Source organism: Rhinolophus hipposideros, assembly GCF_964194185.1.
Source record: "Rhinolophus hipposideros genome assembly, chromosome: 5".
NCBI classification, from domain to species: Eukaryota; Metazoa; Chordata; class Mammalia; order Chiroptera; family Rhinolophidae; genus Rhinolophus; species Rhinolophus hipposideros.
Window position 1 is genome coordinate 10,675,470 of NC_138051.1, and position 20,175 is coordinate 10,695,644.

At 37.3% G+C, this 20,175-nt stretch overlaps 1 protein-coding gene across 4 annotated transcripts in view; it reads right to left on the reverse strand.

The window, feature by feature from the left end:
* Nucleotides 1-19,380, reverse strand: part of PRPF39 (pre-mRNA processing factor 39) — a 32,251-nt gene extending 12,871 nt beyond the window's left edge. Inside the window, exons 1-7 of one of the 4 annotated variants that reach the window (XM_081049920.1) lie at nt 19,207-19,349; nt 6,973-7,319; nt 6,377-6,502; nt 6,109-6,177; nt 5,843-6,005; nt 5,596-5,714; nt 1,482-1,649 (exon numbers count right to left, since the gene is read on the reverse strand). In XM_081049920.1, coding sequence (XP_080906046.1) covers nt 1,482-1,649; nt 5,596-5,714; nt 5,843-5,929 — 374 coding nt within the window. In that variant the 5' untranslated portion in view covers nt 5,930-6,005; nt 6,109-6,177; nt 6,377-6,502; nt 6,973-7,319; nt 19,207-19,349. Of the gene's footprint in view, nt 1-1,481; nt 1,650-5,595; nt 5,715-5,842; nt 6,178-6,376; nt 6,503-6,972; nt 7,320-19,206 lie in introns of all 4 variants that reach the window. The other 3 variants (XM_081049919.1, XM_081049921.1, XM_081049918.1) reach the window with 3 other exon arrangements.
* Nucleotides 19,381-20,175: the final 795 nt, after the last annotated feature.

The window sequence follows — 20,175 nt, forward strand, 5'->3', positions numbered from 1 at the left end:
CCTAGAAGATCCTAGAAGAACTGGTTTCTTCTTTAGATCCTAGAAGAACTGGTTTCTCAGAAAGCACTGTCTCCTTTTTAAAATCTTTGTATTCATTTGTTCAATAGTCACCAAGCATGTCCACATGCCAAGCATGAATAATGTCTTCCAGTAAGCATCTCACCAGGTCATTATACCTTAGAAAGCTGCCAGCCTCTTCTATTTCATAAAGAACAGAGAGACAGTATATTCAGATCTGCTTCTTATTTCTAAACTAGGTCTGTGTAACTTCTCCTATCTTAGCAAACGGACCCACAGTCCTTTTCAGATGCTTCACAAAGTCTTCTACATTTCAGTAAAGAAAAATTTAGAAAAATCACTTACTTAAAATGTACCTCAGTTTATAGGCTCTAACATAATATTACTTATAAAAATTATGACAAAAATAAAGAAAATATTACAGTTAAAAAAAGCAAATATTGATCACCACAGTCCTCACGTACTTTTTTGTTCAGAAAGACTTTCTGAGTCTGTATCAGTGGGATACTTTGAGTATACCGGAACACAGGACATGGAAATCATAGTACATAGAATTCGTTGTTTTAACAGTACTAATTAAAATGAAATGATACCAATCATAATGGAAAATCACAGTGGAAAATTTAAATGATATGATTTTTGATTGTTTGAGTACAGGCATGGCATACTACACAAAATACACACTTTGCTGTTTTGGATATAAGGTGTTACATATGAATCACAAGAATGTATCTTTAGAAAATCATTAAGTTTTAAATAAGCACCCATTATGTGCCATGTACAGTGTTAATTTATTATCACAAAGAATAATGGAACTTAAATTCTATTTTCTCATTCCTTCACTACTCTGAAATACCTCAGACAACCGATGGGATTCCTGTTCTTTCCTCATCTATAAAATGGGTAAGGAGAACCTTCCATCTAAAACAGCAAGATTCGGACTGGCCCAGTGGCTCAGGTGGTTGGAGCGCCGTGCATGCTCCTAACGCCAAGATCGCCGGTTTGATTCCCACATGGGCCAGTGAGATGCACCTTCTATAGCTAAGTTTGTGAACAGCTCTCTGGAGCTGGGCTGCTGTGAGCGGCGGGGGTTGGCGTGAGCTGTGGTAAGCGGCCAACCAATGAATGGTGACCGACTGCCTCAGCTGGGGGAGAGCAAGGTTGTTAATACCAGGATGGGCCAGGGAGCTGCGTCCTATACAACTAGACTGAGAAACAATGGCTTGAATTGGAGGAGGGGTGGTGGAGGTGGAATAGGGGGGCAATGGGGGGTCCAAAATAAATAAATAATAAGATTCCTTCCTAATCATTTCATAAGATACACGGGAAAATGTCTAAATTTAAGTGCATAAACTGTGATTGTTGAGCAAGAAAATATATTCCTGCTTCCATCTAATAAGCCTCTTACATGACATTTCAAGAGAATTATAGTCATACTTTAAATGATCCGATTTTCCACCTACCTCTGAAAATGATGACTATACAGCTGTGTTGGAATACCAAGAATACGATCATATATAGCTGTAACTTCTCTCAAGTTTCCCTGTTCATTCTCCCAGTTTATATACATTTCCCACAGTCTGTCAGATCGAAAATCTGTTCCTGCAGCTAGAACGGCATGCTCAAAAGTTCTGAAAAAATTAAATTATCTTTTAAGTTATCTTTCCCAGATGAAATCACTTTTAAAATATTATTTCTATACTTTCCAATATATACAAATATCAAATCATTAAGTGTTACACCTCAAACTAATATATGGTAGTCCCTCCTTATCATGGGGGATATGTTCCATGACCGCCTCACAACCCCCGCCACCATGGATGCCTGAAACCAAAGATAGCACTGAACTCTGTATATACTATATTTGTTCCTATACATACATACCTCTGATAAAGTTGAATTTATAAATTAGGTACAACAATTAATAAAATAGAACAATCATAACAATATACCAAAATAAAAATACGTGAATGTGGTCTCGTAATGCTGTCTCAGAAAACCAGCATGAATTTCTTTTTCCTTCTTCATAATTTCATGGCTAGAAGATTCATTCTTATCGTAGATCTTAACCTCAGCATACCCACACAATTTTTTTTCCTTTCCTTAAGTTGAGAACTTTCACCTAAAGGTAGTACTTTATGGCTTCTTTCTGGAATATCTGAATTGCCAGAATCACTACTCTTATGCTTTGGGTCCACAATTAAGTAAAATAAGGGTGACCTGAACACAAGCGCTGCAATACTGCAAAGGTCGATCTGATAACCTAGATGGCTACTAAGGAACTAACAGGCAGGCAGCATATTCACCATGGAGACCCTGGACTAAGGGATGATTGACATCCCAGGTAGGACAGAATAAGAAGGCAAGAGATTTCATCGTGCTATTTAGAACAGCACACAATTTAAAACTTATGAATTATTTCTAGAAGTTTCCAATAATATATTCAGGGTAAGTGAAACAATGATAAATGAAACCGTGGATGGGGTGGGGGTACTACTACTGTAATGTATGTCAATTAAACCTAATTTTTAAAAACTTAAAATATTTTTTAAATTTTAGAAGATAATGCTCAATTCAAAATTATATTCAACTACTGCCTTTACAAGTAGAGATTAAAAAGTAGAAGGAATAATAGAGAAGTATATAATAGCTGCTTAAAAAGAGTGAGAAAACATAAAGGGTAGAGATAATCTACTTTTATGTAATTTTACCTTATGTAAAACTACAATGCAAAATGTACATACTGCAAACATATAAAAGAACACAGTACACATTTAAACATTTGTTAAACTTGAAATTTTTGTTGAATGGACTCATTTAGGGCAAATGACAGACAAATACATCAATTTAAGGAATAATTCTCTGGCAATATAACTTGCCAACAAGGGATCTAGCTGTGTTGTAAGGTAATGAGAATTATACATATATTTTAAAACTCTCATAAGTCTCTTGATTCTAAAATTCCACAATTACAGTTTACTACAAAAACATGTATTTTAAAATATCTAACTAATTTCAAGAAGTTTCTGTAATCAATTTTAATCATATATTTGAAATCCCAACACGATGAAACCTTTTATCTATTTTCCAAAATAAATATTTTAGAATCAAGAGGGATTTTTTAACAGCATAAAACTATACCACCTAAATTAATCTACAACTTTAAAACAATCCCAATCAAAGCTCCAACAAATTTTGCGTGGAACAGGAAAAACAAATTCTAACATTGATCTAGCATACAAAAATGTAAAATATTATGTTTGTTAAGGACAATGCAGTGGACATTTTCCTGAAAGATAACAAAAGATTGTAGGAAGCTATAGTAATTAAAAGTATGGCATTGGCCTGGAAACAGAAAAATGGATCAACAAAACAGTTCCCAAGAAAACAAAACATATCAATGTACGAATATAGTACGTGATAAAGAAGGTATTTGAAATCAATGCAGAAAAGCTGGACTATTTAATATATGAAAAAAAATAAAAGGTTGATCTCTATTTAAAAAAAAGACACAAATGCCAGATTTTTTTTTTTTAATTTAAATTAGAAGAAAATACAAGATATATTTTTGGTAAGATAGGCACAAAACTCAGAAACCAGTAACAGACTGAATTTTGAACCACATCAAGGAAAATAAAAAACAAGGGGTCAAATATATGGTGACAGAAGGAGAACTGACTCTGGGGGGTGAACCCACAATGCAATATATAGATGATGTATTACAGAATTGTACACCTGAAACCTATGTAGTTTTGTTGACCACTGCCACCCCAATAAAATTTTTAAAAAAACCAAAAACCTCTATATGATAAAGAAATACACCCTAAACAAAGTCAAAAGATGTGCCAAAACTGCAGAAAAAAATGTTTTATATGTACAGATAAAGAATTGTGTGTGTGTGTGTGCATGTGTACACGTGTATGTTTGTATGTGAGGTTTTTAATAGATTAAAGTTCTATCCTTCACTGGACCAACAACTGGACATTTCAGACATAGAAAGCATTAATTTGTTTTTTTCATTCCAAGCATCCTTTATCAGAAAGTAGTAAGATAGACTTCTTTAAAAAGTAGGCATGAACCCAGAAAGTAGGATCTAATAAACCCTTAATAAATATAGCTGGAAACCCAGGAATGAGGCAAAGACATATCCTAGAATCATGATGAAAAGAAAATCCCAAAACAACTGCTGAATGTCAGAAACAAAATAGAATAACAAGTCCAGATTACAGAAGAGAAGTTTCCAGAGGGATATATCCAAGAGGGAAGGGAAAAATGGGGTGTAATTCTCTTTTACAATTTTCAGATTAAGTAGAAGTTTTTTTAGTTCCAAAATATAACTTACATAGCATTTGTACATTGTGTAAAGTAGTATCAGTACTGACCACTGAAAGTAGCTGTTGGAGGGGGTGGAAATTTTTAAATGTTCAAAGAAAACTAGGCAATAGGTAATGGGAGGCAGGAAGAGAAACAGTAATTAACTCTAGGAAAAACAAAAGGCTGTGAAACCTGTCCATATGGGAAAGATGAGGAATGGAAAGACAATTCTTCCATTCTCAGCTACCCTAACAGAATCATATGTCTATAGCTGTTGAAGAGAGAGAGAAAGCAGTAGAGACATACTATTACAAACATGTTAGAAAACACCAGAAGAAACAGCGAAAATATCTGAAGAGCGGTGGAGAGACTAGTTTTTGTTACAAGCAGTTTAACACTGACTTATTAAACTATATGCACATACTATGATAAAAATAAAAACCAAAAACACATTTAAAAATTCCCATAATCAATAAGACAATCCAAAGGTAAAATGAGCTAGTGATATAAACAGGCAAGGTGAAAATGGCTTATGTAAGCATATGAAAAGATGGCAAACCATGATGAACAATAATAGAGATATAAAGACTAAAATAATGTGCTACCATTTGGAGGTTAAAAAAAAAATGTGGCGTGACTATGGGAAAATGACTACTCTCATACACTGTGGGAGTTTAAACTGATACCACTCTGGAAGCAATATATGCTAAACTTTGCTATGTATTCCCTTCCCTTTGACAGAGTTTCATTTCTAGCGTGCTCTACATAAATATTGACTCATACAAAGACATTCACTGCAGCACTTTTCCTATAGATAAGGATTTGGTCAACTAAAATATATAGTACCTTGATATTATAAAACACCTTTGTAGTGGTTAAAAAATATGGCAGGGAGAGATTCCAAAACATTGTTAAACTTTAAAAAAATTTGAATGCATAATACACATAATATATGAATAATATATGTACACACATATCAGGTACATCTGTGTGTTTCTGAAAGAACATACACCAAGCCATTAAACATGAAGGGAGTGGAACTGGGGATAAGAAAATGGGCATAGAATAGAGGGGGTCTTTAACTGTCTGCTTTTTTAATAATCATGCATACCTTTATTAGATGTATCATTTTTTTAAATAGTGAAAAAGAAATATATGGAAGTTAAACTTTCAGTTTAGTATTCACAAATAGTTCTATTACCAACAACAGAATACTTGATTTATCTATATCCTTTAACACATTTGAGTATCAGTTTCACATACCCTCTAATTGTACTGTTTGTCTCAGAATCTCCAGGGTCCAACGTTTCTTTTAAGAAGTTTATATAATGTATCCAGAGGTCAACACTAAGAGGTATTGCCTGAAGCCCACGCCGATACACCTAAGAAGAAAACAACAAACTGTACTTCAAATACTTAATTATTTCTTAACAGAGAGGCAACACTGTGTTATCCGCTGAACCTTAGAAATACTAATTACTGGAATTTTGTTTAAATAATCTACCATTACCATTTGGGTGGAGGTTGGATAGAACATGGCAATGTTCTGATCCCCACGTGCAGAGTCTTGATCTTCAAAGCGCAGCAGTCCCTGCATTCTGACCGGGTTGTGTGGGCAGGCTTTGGGTTACAGACCATAGGGCACAGACCCATTAGAGCATCAATGACAGCGTCTGACCAAAAATGCAATAAGACGTAGCAAATGTGACTAGTAAACCAACTATATTGTTTGGAAAATGAGAAATAAATGTAAGTGAGAGAAAAGCCCTGCCCTACTTGTTAAGCTGCAGTGTAATACAGAGGCTTGCACTGCAAAGCTTGACAAACGGTAGAGGTTTAACGCACCTGCCAACAAAGAGAGAAAATATTAGCTACAAATGCCACAAGAGTGACAAATGCAAATAAAATACCCTGTAAAACTGTTTGACCACAAATCGTAGGTACTGGCAGCCAAAAAAAAAAAAAAAAAAAAAGAAGTCTTTATTTTGTTATTATTTGGCTTACAGTACCTAACGAAGGTAACTTCATTCAGTGATGTACGCACCTCATCTGACTGTTTAATGTTGTCGTGTCGCTTTTCAAGGTCTGCATACTTTTTCCAATAACCATAGCAATACGGGTAGTGTATGAAAAATTTGTCAAATGCTTTTCTGGCAGCCATCAAGTGATTCTGATGAAAATAAAACAAAGTGTTTAAACATCTTGGAAGTTTTTGTCACAAAAATATTTATTATTCCTTTCAAATATATTATCTCAGATAAAACAACTGGCAGGTTTAAAAACCACACACACAGCAGCCCTTTTCCTTGCAAATGCAATCTTATCTGAAACAGAAGAAACTAGATTCTATCAAATAGCAAGGTAACTTTTTATTCAGTAATTTTATACAGACTCATACACACACACACACCCACGCACACGCACAATTGTTACAGACATTAGGCTTTAACTCTAATACAGATGTTCCATAACATACAAATGCCATAAGTTGTTTTTTGAAGCTAAAAATGTATATATCCAACGCTATTCAACTTAATCTGAAAACTATAAAAAAGGCATCTTTAATTACAAAACAATAAGGCCCATTCTGATATGACTTGACTACTCTGTCCCTTTAGTCCCATTTAAAAAGTTACTAACCTCCTGTTCTACATACTGAAGCAAATATACCCAGCCTGTAAAATCCTGAGGATTATTTTCTACAGTTTTCCAAAATTTTTCATAGTCTGGAGGGAAATTTGATTCCGTTTCTGTCACTGGAAGGTCCACAGCATTTGCTATTTCGTTTTCTTCTGTAGTTGCATTCACATTAGGAGATCCAACAGGTGACTGTTCCATTTCCGTAACATTCATAATTTCAGTACTGAAATCAGCAGACTGTTCTACCACTACCTCTGAACTGTTGCCGGGGTCCCCATTACTAGAATTTCTGTACTCCTCCATGTGAGAATTTTGCATAGCTGTTTATTTTGTCTTCAGTTAATGATCTGTAGAAACAAAAATAAAGAAAAAAATCTTCCAGATGTTTACTGCATCATCAAAACCACTTTTTAAAAACAGTCCTCATTAGCTATTAAAGAAATACATTAATTTGATTCTTGATCTCTCCTATAACTCATAATATGAACATTTATTAGTTTCTATGTTATAAATGAAATTCTGCAACATATAAATTTTCCAAAAAATCTGCCATTTTATTGTTGGGTGTTTGAGTGAAAACTAAATAACTAAGGATTTAGTTCCTTCATCCATAAAACAAGTGAGGATTGTGACTGCTCCCCTAGGAAGCAATCATATCTTAATTCAATACTTCTTAGCTAGCTAAATTTCTAAAAATCAACGTGTTAATGTTATCTTGCTATCAATCCTGGAAAACAGCAATATCTTTCATATCTGTTTTCAAGGCTAACGGTAAAATTAACAAAACAAGTTCTAGTCAGGAATATAAATATTTCGGGGGGAAGTTCATTACTTTGCTCAGGATAAAGTTTTAGAAAAGGTTATGTTATTGAAATATATCTATACATTTAAAATAAAATTTAAATCCTAGCAGTTAGGCTTGATTTTATTCTAGAACATACAAATTAAGGTTTTAAAATATTAAAGAGTAATTTGTAAAGTGAATAAATATTATTAAAAACCTATGTTAAAATTTAAAAGAAAAATTTCTTTTTTAATTGTGGAATACTGAGGAACAGTGTGTCTTTCCAGGACCCATCAGCTCCACGTCAAGTCATTTTCAATCTAGTTGTGGAGGGCACAGCTCACTGGTCCATGTGGGAATCGAACCGGCCACGAGGTGTTATGAGCACTGCACTCTAACCAGTGAGCAAACCAGCCATCCTCGTTGCAAGTTCGTCCGAAATTCAACAAACAGATTATCGTATTCCCGGGTATTATTTTGCATATGGATATTGTTATTGATTTCTACAGTTACACTTTTAACTCATAGCATGAATAAAAGAATTAAAAATATTTATATAGATACGTTATTAGTACTGTCCATGTATAATGCACATCCTTATTTTACCCTCACGTATTTGGGCAAAAAAGCTCGCATCATATAGGGCAAAATACGGTACTATATACTATATGCAACACATGCATCTGTAAGGATTTATAACAAATAAAATAAAAATGTTGGTTGGTGTTAACAGTTGTTTTCCCTACATAACTGAGCTGATGCTTTCTTCTCTGGTTTATCTGCAATTATTTAACTGCAGTAATTTAAAAAACAAAAGGAGTTTTGTTTTGACTTTCAAAGAAAAGCCAGCTACAGTATGCCAGTGGTTGGCCGGCTACTTTTTTATGGAATTTTATGCCTACTTTTAAAATCTGGGTTTCACTATATTCTATACAGAAATTCTCAAACCTAGCTCCACAGGACAGTCACTTAGTAAAAGTTACTTTTTAATAAGTTATTTCAACATATTCTTCATAGTGTGACAATTACTAGTACCAATTTATTTTTAATCAACAATCAGCAACTTTCAACTAGCAACATAAAATGACAAATGAATAAAAAATAACAGGCAACAGTGTGGTATTGAAATAAAGACAAAAAGACCAATAGAACAGCAGGGAGAGCCCAGAAATAAACTTTAGTGTAACAAGGTTAAATTATCTTCGACAAGGGTGCCAAAATCACTCAATGGGGAAAGGGCAGTCTCTAACAAATGGTGTTGGGGAAACTGGATAGTCACATGGAAAAGAATGAAGCTGGACCCTTATCTTACACCTTACAGAAAAATTAACTCAAAATGGATTAAAAACCTAAATGTAAAAGCTGAAACTATAAAACTCTTACAAAACATAGAGGGAAAGCTTCATGACATTGGACTTGGCAATGATTTCTTGGATATGACACCAAAAGCACAGGCAACAAAAGCAAAAACAGACAAATGGGGCTACATCAAACTTTAAAACTTTTGCACATCAAAGGACACAATCAACGGTGAAAAGGCAACCTACAAAATAGGAAAAAATATCTGCAAATATTATATCTAATTAGAGGGTAATATCCAGAACATACAAAGAACTCCTAAAACTCAACAAAAAAACTCGATTAAAAAATGGACAAAGGACTAGAATAGACCTTTGATATACAAATGGCCAACAAGCATATGGAAAAATGTTCAACATCACTAATCATCAGAGAAATGCAAATCAAAATCACAAGGAGATACTATGTCATACACATTAGGATTGCTGTTAACAATAACAACAAACAGAAAACACGTTTTGGTCAGGATGACAAGAAACTGGAACCCTTGTGCACCGCTAGTGGGATTATAAAATGGTGCAACCACTACAGAAAACAGTATAGAGGTTCCTAAAAAATTAAAAATAGAACTACCATATGATCCCAAAACCCCACTTCTGGGGATGTATCCAGATTAACTGAAAGCAGGGTCTCAAAGTGCTATTTGCCAACCCATTTCATAGCAGCAATTATCCTCACTAGTCAAGAGCAGGAAGCAACTCAAATGTCCATCAACAGATAAACAAAATGTGGTACATACACACAATGAGGACATTATGCTAAGTAAAACAAGCCATTCCCAAAAGGACAAATACCATGTGATTCTACTTATATGATGTATTTAGAGTAGTCAAATTCATAGAAACAGAAAGTAGAGTGGTGGTTAGCAGGAACTGGAGAGACAGAAAAAGGGGCTGTTGTCTAATAGGTGAATTGTGTTTAATGGATATAGTTTTAGATTTGTAAGATGAAAAAGTTCTGGAGTCTGTTTCACAACCATGAGAATATACCTAAAACTACTGAACTTTACCTTAACTTAAAAATAGTTAAGGTAAATTTTATGTTTATTGTGGTTTTTACCACAATAAAACAAAAAGGGAAACAGCTTCATTATTAAGTAAATTAAGAAATGTAAAGTACAAAACACTAGGAATTTTCCAGATCTTTCTTTCACTAAGATAAAATATAGTATGGCGATCATTACAAAAAACAAAGGGTGGGAGCTGAGTCCTACTTCTGTCCCGTAATAGCATATGATCCTAGTTCAGTCTTACATTTCTCACTTCTAAGTGGAACTAATGATACTTGCATTCTCTGCTTCCCAAGGCTGTTGAGAACAGATGAGATAAAAAGCATGTGAAAGTCTTAAAAAGTAAATTCACATAAATGGAAGTATCACTGCACACAAATGAATTTCTTGGAAAATGTTACCCACACTTAAGCTATTATACATTAAAATGACGTAAGGAGAACAAAATGAACTTCACATTGCATTCAATACATTTTTGTAGAAGTTTTAAGAGGGAAAAAAAAACTGTTGACTTTGACTTTGAAAAACTGATAGTCAACAGAGTTTATCTGGAGGTATATCTTATTTCTTGTTTTGTTTTGTTTTTTCAATTTTAGACATTTTTTGCTGCCTTTCTATTAGGAGATTTGGATTTAGCTACGATATCAAACATGTGTACAACGTCCCTCCCACGTGCTCTTAATATAGTTCTATCAGTTTGGGGTTAAAGCAATATTCAAGTTCACATTAGTATGCCTCTGTAAACATTTCTGTCAAGTTATCTTGTATACTATATTTCCTTGCTTCTAGCTCTAAATCTTTCCTCATTATTTTCATATGCTTGGTTGTCTTTGAAAATTGACCCCATATTCTTGAAGAGCTATTATAAAATACCCTCAGAAACAACGGACTCATACTTAGCAATTCCATCTTCCCTTCTGGAGACATCCTTTCTAAAAACATCAAACCTTCTGCAGCAAATTAGACTATTTGTCTTGTCTAGATTTGTCTGTTCATTTTGATCCACGGAGTTCCTTTCACTTACTTCCTGGGATGACTCTCATCTACAACAGCCAAAATATTTTGCTCTCTTGATTTACTCCCTTTTTTAGAGAATCATTTGCATAACTTTCTGGAAAATGATATTGGGGGTGAAAAAATTAAGACTTTCCAATTCTAAAATCCTCATAATTCAAAGATAGATTGAGTATAAAATTCAAGAATGAAAATATTTTTTCTTAAGAGTTTTGAAGGAAACTAGTCACTGTTTCCTAGCATCTGGTGTTGCTGTTGAGAAAATCTGATGACATTTTTATTCCTCATCCTCTCTATATATGTGACCTGTTTTTTTTCTCCATGAAAGCCTTTAGCTTCTCTCTTCATCCCAGGTGTTCTGAAATGTACAATGATGTTCCTTAACATGAGTGCCATTTATTGTGCAAGGCATTCATTCGGAGTGCCTATTTTAATCTAGATATTAATGTCATTCAATTATTGTTCTGTACTTTTTATTTGGTAATTCTCTCTCCTTGATATTCTCTTCTACCTCTCGGTTGAACTCACAGTACTCCGGTGCGGGGCCTCCTGGATTGATCTTCAACTTTTCTTACCTTTTCCCACATTTTTCCCCATCCCTTTCACTTACGCCTGAGATAGTCCTCTGACTGGATTTTTAATATATGAATCAAATTTTTAATTTCCATTTTAAATTCTCTGAACAATCCATTTTATAGTCTCCTATTCCTGTCTCACTGGCGCAGTTATCTCCTGTTATCTCTGTAATTCACTTTAAATTTTCTTCTGTTCTTAACACTGTCTCTTCTGAGTCTTCTGACTATCTGTTTGGGTCTCTTAAATAGAATAATCTTCAAACTTCTGTTATAGCTGTGTGAGGCATCACAAAACAAATGGGAAACAAGATAAAGCTTGTGGTCCTCAGTGCAGGATGGCATTCTATTGAGGGCGGATCCCACTAAATGTTAGTGCTTTACATCATTTCCCTTGGGTTAAGTTTTCCCAAAGAGAAGGTTTCAATTTAAAAATACATAAGGAAGGCAATAAGCATTCTGGGAGCAAAGAAGACAAACAGTGCTAGTGATGATCTCACCACTCAATATATAGACTTTTATTCAATTCCCCATTTTCATTAAGGCCCTTCACCCCTGCCTAACCTCTTACCAGCTGTGCCGAAAATCCCATGGTTCCACCCCCTTCAAATAACAAACATCCAGTTTTTGCTGGCTATACTAGATAATGAAGGAAAATCTAGGGTCTAAACTATGCCAGACTTTCAACCAATCCTCCAATTTTTAGTTCCACTCAGAGGCATTTGGTACCTAAAATTCATGAGCTTTTCTGGGGTTGTGTTTGGGAAGGGCCACCATGTCTCTTATTAACTTCCTTCTCTGCAGGCACAGAGCTGAACACAGAAAAACAAAAACCTAAGTTAATCAGGTAAAACTAGTCCATTCCAAAATGTTAATTCTCATTTGTTGATACCTCTTCTGTTCTTCATCCTTTGGCTGTATACTTTATCCTACTTATTATTTATTTTACTGAAAGGTATAAAATTTAATCTATGCTGAACCCTTTCATTTAGTGTTTTTTAAAATCTCTAATATCATTTCCTTGTGTAATAATATTCATTAAATAGATATTCAGTGAGCAACTTGTGTGTGCCAAACACTATTGTTCCAAGCACTGCACATTAAGCTGTGAACAAAATAAAGACCCTGCTCTCAAGGCGCTGACATTCGAGTGGAGGCGGGATAGACATTTAAAAGAAAAAGTTAAGTTTATAATACGTATATGTGGTACGAAGTGCTAAGAAGAAAACAAAAGAGGGGAGAAGGTACTAAGAAAGCCTATAGATTATCTGGAGGAAGAAAATTCCAGGCAGCAGAAAGAGAGAAGTTCTGAGATAAGCGCTTGTTTGGCATGTTCATAGAAATATAGATCAGTAAGAAGGGCAATGTGGCTAAATATGCTTACCTACCCCTCAGTTTGGTTTGAGTTCTCTCTAAAATTTGGCTTTATCACAGTAAATCTCATGTAACTTTTTAAAAAGCTATTTCCTTTGGGTTATGTACTCAAAATTCAACATACCAGCATGTAGCATAAACATTAAAATTAAGCACAGCTTTGACCAATAACACTTCTAGAATTTTCTCTTAAAGAAATAATGACTCTACACAAGTATTAGACTAACAAAATTGCTGGATAAGAGAAATATATAAAAATAAGTGACATTTCTATAATTAGAAATAATTATTTTTAAAGGCCATTTGAAAGCATTAATCATGAACAAGGGTGTTCACTACATTTTCCCATAATAACCATTTGCTGGTACACTGTGCAGTCAAGCCCATATCACTCCTATGAAAATACTAATTTCTCATAATGACCTTGTTGCCACAACCAATGGTAGGCTTTATCCTACTAGATCTCTATTAATCCTCCACTTCCTTTTTAAAATCCTTTATATTGCAAATAAGTAAATCTGTTATGATACCAATCTCCTAATTCCCTCACCTCATTTATAAGTTTCCTTCCTCTTTGCTCTCATAGTTCTGTATCTCTATTACAGCACTCCTCTAACAGCTGAAATAATGCCAGTACCTTTCTTTCCCTTAGTATCTCTGCTCCTATCAAAGGTCAAACCCGGAACTCTTGACTCTCGGATCACTTCCCCCACCCATCTTCTCAAGATCGTTGCTTCTTAAATTATCTCCACGCTCCCCCTTTTATCAGTTTTCTTCTCAGTACCATAAAAATTAGTAGCACCCAAGAGTTTGTTCTCAGCTCTCTCCTTTTCTCAATCAACGCACTCCTTCGGCTGATAACGTCCTCCTTTTTGATATACTTGCTTCACTTGGTTTCCAGGTCACACCATGTACTTGTGTTACTCTTACCCCACTATCACTCCTTCTCCTAAGTTACAGCCTCCTGAGAGACTGGCACACCTCTTCTACGTGACCTTTTAATGTTAGAGTGCCGCAGGACTTAGTCCTTGGTCATCCACCCTTCTCTAGCTCCATTAACTCCCAATATTATATGGTTTTAAATACTATTTGCCAACTTCCAAATTTCTAGTTCCAGCCCAGACCTCTTTTCCAAACCCCAGATTCATATATCCAACCGCTATGTGACATCATCTAAACATATGCAGTCATTTTAAATTATAAAATGTCCCTAAGTGAACTCCTGGTCTCCCCGCAAAACCTGCTCTTATCCATGGCCTTCGCCACCTCTGCTGATAGAAATGCCCTCCTTCCAGTTGCTCAAGCCAAACATCTTGGAGCCATCCATCTCTCTCTCTCCCAACCAATTTATTACAAAATCTTTCAAATATACTCGTATCCCACTTCTTACAATCCTTGTTCAAGCCACTCAAATCTCTTCTAGAATACTATTATAGTCTTCTATAACCGGTCGCAGGCCTCCTGCTTCTTCCCTTTCGCTCTCCTCTCCACCCCTTCTTCCCTCTCTCCAGTCTATTCTCAATGCAGCAGACACTATTCTTTTTAAAACACCAACCAGACAATGCCACTCCACTGCTCCATCTCAGAGTGAAAGCCAATGTCATGCCAATGGCCCACTGCTCCCTCCCACTTACTTCTTTGGTGGTATCTTCTACTCCTACCTCTATCACTCAGCCCCAGCCACACTGACACCTTCCCGAGCCTCTCAAACAGGCCACACTCCCCAGCTTTAGAGCCTTTGCCCCGGCTGTTCCCTCTACCCAGAGTGATCTTCTCCCAGATATCCACACGACCACTTTCCTCTCCCCTCCTTCGCTGAAATGTCATCTTCTCAATAACACCTATCCGGACCATCCTATTTAAAATGTAACTTGCTCCCATCCCCAGCATACATGAGCCCCTTCCTATACTTTCTTTTTAATCCAAAGAATTTAGTATTCTAACATAGTAAACAATTCACTTACTTAGTATACCTGACATAAGAACTAACCAGCCCATTCTTTTTATTCACACTACTCTTGCTATAGTTTAAGTAATCATTATCTACCCACTAGACCAGTATTTTTAAAACTGCACGTTGCTTCAAATCAGCTTCTCCTTTTTGCAAATAAAAGATAGAAATTTTATCAAAGTGTATGTTGCAGAGTAAAAGTATATTGTTGTATGACATTTGTTGCAGTTATATACAATACACATGCAATTCAACTATCAAATGTGCACTGTACTGAGTTGCCAGGCACACTGAAGACGCTCATTACTTTTGAAAGAATGAATGACTGAAAGCATGTCACCATGTACGGCTAGGACTTCAATCAGCTATTAGTGATAATGGTAAGAGACACTATAGAACAAATGTTTTGTTAAGTGCCATTTACCCATTTTGAAGGATGGGGAAAACAAAACTGATTAAGACTACGAGGTATGGGCCTTTTCAGTCTCTTCTTTTGTTCGGCCCGCTCGAAACTCTTTAGAGTGTACTTTTTCTCCTAATAATGTCACCTTGGGCCCTTGAGCTATTCTTTACTGCTTTGCTCTGCTTCTATTTCTTTGAAGTGTACTATCTCTTCTAATAAACTGATAATTCACCACTTAGGAAAAAAAAGATTATGAGGTATGATCAAACAATATGGTGAATGTTTAAATTTAAAAAAATACTTTATTATAGTAAAAGACACATTGCCATTAATACCCCTCAAAATGCTCTCCCTCACTTCAAACACACTTATCCCATCATTCTTGCCACTTTCTGAAGCAGTTCTGGAAGTCCTCTTTCGTGAGTATCTTTATTTGCACTGTCACGGCTGCCTCGAGGTCCTGAATAGATTCAAAACGTTTACCTTTCGTGGTCATTTTGACTTTGGGGAAGAGCCAGAAGTCACACGGTGCCAGATACGGTGAATAACGTGGATGAGCACACACCATAAAGTTTTCAGGTGACAGAAATTGCCATACCACAACGGATGTGTGACATGGAGCATTGCCATGATGGAGGACGATTTATGACACACTTCAAAACACACCTTCTCTCAACCATAGCTCACATTTGACTGACTGCACCAAACAAGTTGAAACTTGACACACACTGTTACTAAGGGTCGATGCGCCACTTCCCATACTGAAGATCCCTGCCTTTCCGTTGGATGGCACTCGGCAGCAGCATGCACCGTATTTTGTGATCACAAAGGAAAGGCCCTGTGTCACACAACGCTTCTGGCACAGCGATTTCTGTCAAATAAAAACATTACAGTGTGTCCTCATTCACTTTGTTCACCATTATCTGGCACCGTGCGACTTCTGGCTCTTCCCCAAATTCAAAATGACATGAAAAGTAAACGTTTTGAATCAATTCAGGATATGGAGGCAGCCACGATAGTGCAACTAAAGACACTCACGAAAGAGGACTTTCAGAACTGCTTCAGAAAGTGGCAAGAAAGATAAGTGTGTTCAAATCGAAAGTGAGTATTTTGAGGGGGGTTAACGGCAATGTGTCTTTTCCTGTAATAATTTTTTTTAATTTAAACGTTGACCGTATTTTTTGATCATACCTCATAACTAACATGTCCAAGGTTACATAAGTAGTAAGAAACTGAACCAGGATTCAACTGTATCCTGTCTAACAACAAAACTCTTGCCTATTCTCTACTAACCTCTACAGCCCAGGAACTCTCATTTCTCTTGAGGTTTTGTTTTATTTTCCATTTCAGCTTCTGTCAGCTTCAGAGCCTTAGTGTATGTAGTTTCTTCTACGGGGAATGTTCTCTCATCCTTCTACCCCACCCCAAGAATCCTACTCAGAGCCTTTAAGCTAACTGAAGCCTACTCATTCTTCTGGCCAAAGTTTAAACATCACTTCCTGAAAAGGATTCCCATACCTCCCAAATTAGTTAGGTTTGCCCCAGCGATGCAAACCTAGTGATATATTTTGTTATAAGGTCAATTTATTCAAACGTATTAATCCTGCACTATCCCTCCTCATTGCTATTTACAGAACCCAAAACATTCTTCATGCCTGAGCTTTGGCTCACGCTCTTCTCGAAAACTAACCAAACTTTCCTCCTTTACTCAACTAACCAAACCAGTCAACGCCTTTTTACTACACTGCACTTTCTCATAAATCATGAGAAGACAGACCACAAGTATAAAAGGAAACTTGTGAATGTGCAGTACCTAAAAAACTACAATTCGATAGCATATATTTAACTTTTAGTTCAGTTATGACATACATTCACCATCTAACAATTCAGCCTGCCATCTTAAAATGTGGAGGATGATTTAAATAATCCATACGTAATTCAAAATGGGAAGTCTGATCTAATACTGTCTTTATGCCTATACAGGTACTCAAAATCATATTGGTGATTATAGTTTTCATAAACAGAGCAACACAAAAACCTGAAGACATCACTAAGGACTGAAGTTAGAAGTTTGAATAATACAAATCAATTAGCTTTGCAATCTACAAGTTACTCTGTGCCTCAGCCACAGAAAAACCAATTTTAAGACTCAAGATGTTCAGAAAAGAGACTATCATAACCACCGGTTTTAGCAAATGTTTTCAGAGGCTAAGTAGAATGGTCACAGATCGACCTTTTTAAAGTTCCACATATTAGACACTTATTATGTACCAGAAACTGGAATAGGTACATATTTACATTAATGTCTGTATCATCTTCAGGTCTTTGAGGAAAAAAAAAAAATCACGACTTGGCTAGAACTGCTCCTTTGTCCTTTGGCTATTTAAAAAAATAAAAATCCTATGCTTTATGCAGAATTATTTGTTAACATACCACAAAAGGTTCTGTTATGTCTCTTGAAACACACACATAACACACACACGTTTTGTCATCTGAGTTATAAAATTCTTTTTCTTATTCAACTATAGGTAAGTAAAAACAGTACCAAGTACTGTGAGACTAAAAATTTTTCGCTGTTGAAGTCTCACTTCAAATATCTCACACCACCTCCTAATGAGCCCTCTTTGGTCAACCCCTAATTACTCTAGAGTTCACAATCTAAGAACTGGTCTTCTTTAGTACAATTCCTTTTGTTCTCCTTTTTCATGCCCAAAGCTGCACAGTGGAAAGTTCCAACTCTAGAATGAGGTTATAAGTGGGGGGGAGGGGAGAATATCTGACAGTAGTTGCCTGTTTTTCTCAATCCTCTTACGCTCCCCCAGAGCCCAAAACACTTAAGTTCCAACATGGGCTTCATACTTCCATCTGTGAAACTTACTTTAAGCTTCAACCTTTTCCCGCCGCAGAAAAGTTTAAAGTATTTCTGAACAGACAGGCTGGATCAGTTGCGAAATAACCTGACGTCCTTAAGGAGAAGGCAACATGAATATCAAACTAAAAAGGAACCGTTTCAACAGCGTAAAATCATGCGGTATTATAGTACCATCAGTCACGCATTCCGAGCTAAGAGTGGTACTACTTATTTATTTATTTTTTTTGGTACTACTTATGAACGTCTTGTTTATTAACTTCAAGACGTGATTTTACTGCGAGAACATCAGTATGGGTTTCTGGCTACAAGAGGTAAACGTTATCCTTAAACAGGTTTCTTGAAAAGAACCGACTAGGATCTTTACTGTCTAATTTTTCTGCCCCTCCCCTGTCCTGCCAAAAACTGGGGCTGCTCTTTCGGGTGCAAAAGTGTGGCCTATGTAGTCAGAACGCAGAACGTGCCCCACAAGAGGCCTACAAGCTTTATTAACAGGACGTGTATTCTAGTCATATTTTCCCAACCTTCTGGCGGCCACTTCCGAGCTCCTTCCCCTTCCCGGCGCCCCAGCCGCGCCGGCTGCCAGCTCTCCGGGAGGCGAGGGCTTCACACTGACCCCTCAATCGCTTCCTAAATCAAGGTGAGGCCCACACTGCCCCTCCCGTCAACAGACACGGGTCAGAGAAACGTCCGGTCTAAGAAAAGCAACCTCGCACGGCTCCACCCAACAGGTGGGAAGGAGAAGGGAACGGACCGCTGAACGGCGCGGCCAGGCCCGGCCGCACACAGGGCGGGAGAGGGAGGCCGCCGGGCCCAAGCGCGGCCGGAAACAAGGTAGGCCCCGCATGCCCAGCGTATCACCCGCTTCGGCCAATTCCAGGGCGCCCACCCCAGCTCACCTGACGGTGGATGCGACTCAATGCCATGAGCCGCAGTCTGCGCCAACCGAGCCGAAGATGGCACTCCCACCGTCTCAGTCTCCACAACCGCCGCAGAACCGCCACCAGCGCCGCCGCCGCCCCGTAGAGAACGCGCCGCGCATGCGTCGGGTCCAACAGGCGAAGGAGTCACGTGGCTGCGCGGCGCGCAGGCCTCACGCTGCGCGGGTTGCAAACGACCTCGCTCCGCCCCGGCCCCGCCCGCCGGCCCCGAAGGCGGGGCCGATGCTCCTGCCTCGTTTTCCTTCTCTAAGGGGACTTCCTAAGGGGAGAGACGCTGGTGAGGGCGTTTCACACCCTTCATCGTAAACACAGACAGCGCTCAGCCCACCCCCGCAAAGAAAAATACTGTTATTTGCGGGGGGGAGCTCTAATCTCAGATTCCCCAACAATTGCCCAGGATTTACCCTGCTACCTAAAAATGGACAGAAATTTAGCTTCAAATCCCCAAATCTCAAAATGGTACGGACTCTGGGTCCGTCCAGGTTACCTGCAGAAGAAACCATAGTGGAGGTAAGGGCTTAAGGAATTGATTATTAAAGGATTATGTAAAATTATCCTCTTGGAGAAAACGGAAGCTGAGTTGTGTTGATAACCTGAGGAGTCCTCTTCAGTTGTACTCTTATCCTCACTTAAAAAAAAAAAAAAATTCCCCCCTCAGATCTGGCCTCCTGTTTCTGTTACAACATTCCTGAGTTCACCCATCACGTGTCAGGCCCTCTCTTGTTGAAGGTTCAGTAGTAGAAGTGGGCTATATATAACTTACTCCTCTGGAATCTATGTTTCCAGAAATATTTCGCTGCAGGATGATGTCTCCTGTCCTCAGCCCTGTTAATCATAAATCTCCAACAGCACGTTTGCTTCCAACTGTTAAAATCACTCTTCTTACCACCTGCCTTTCACGTTCATCGGAATGCGTCTGGTTGCAGC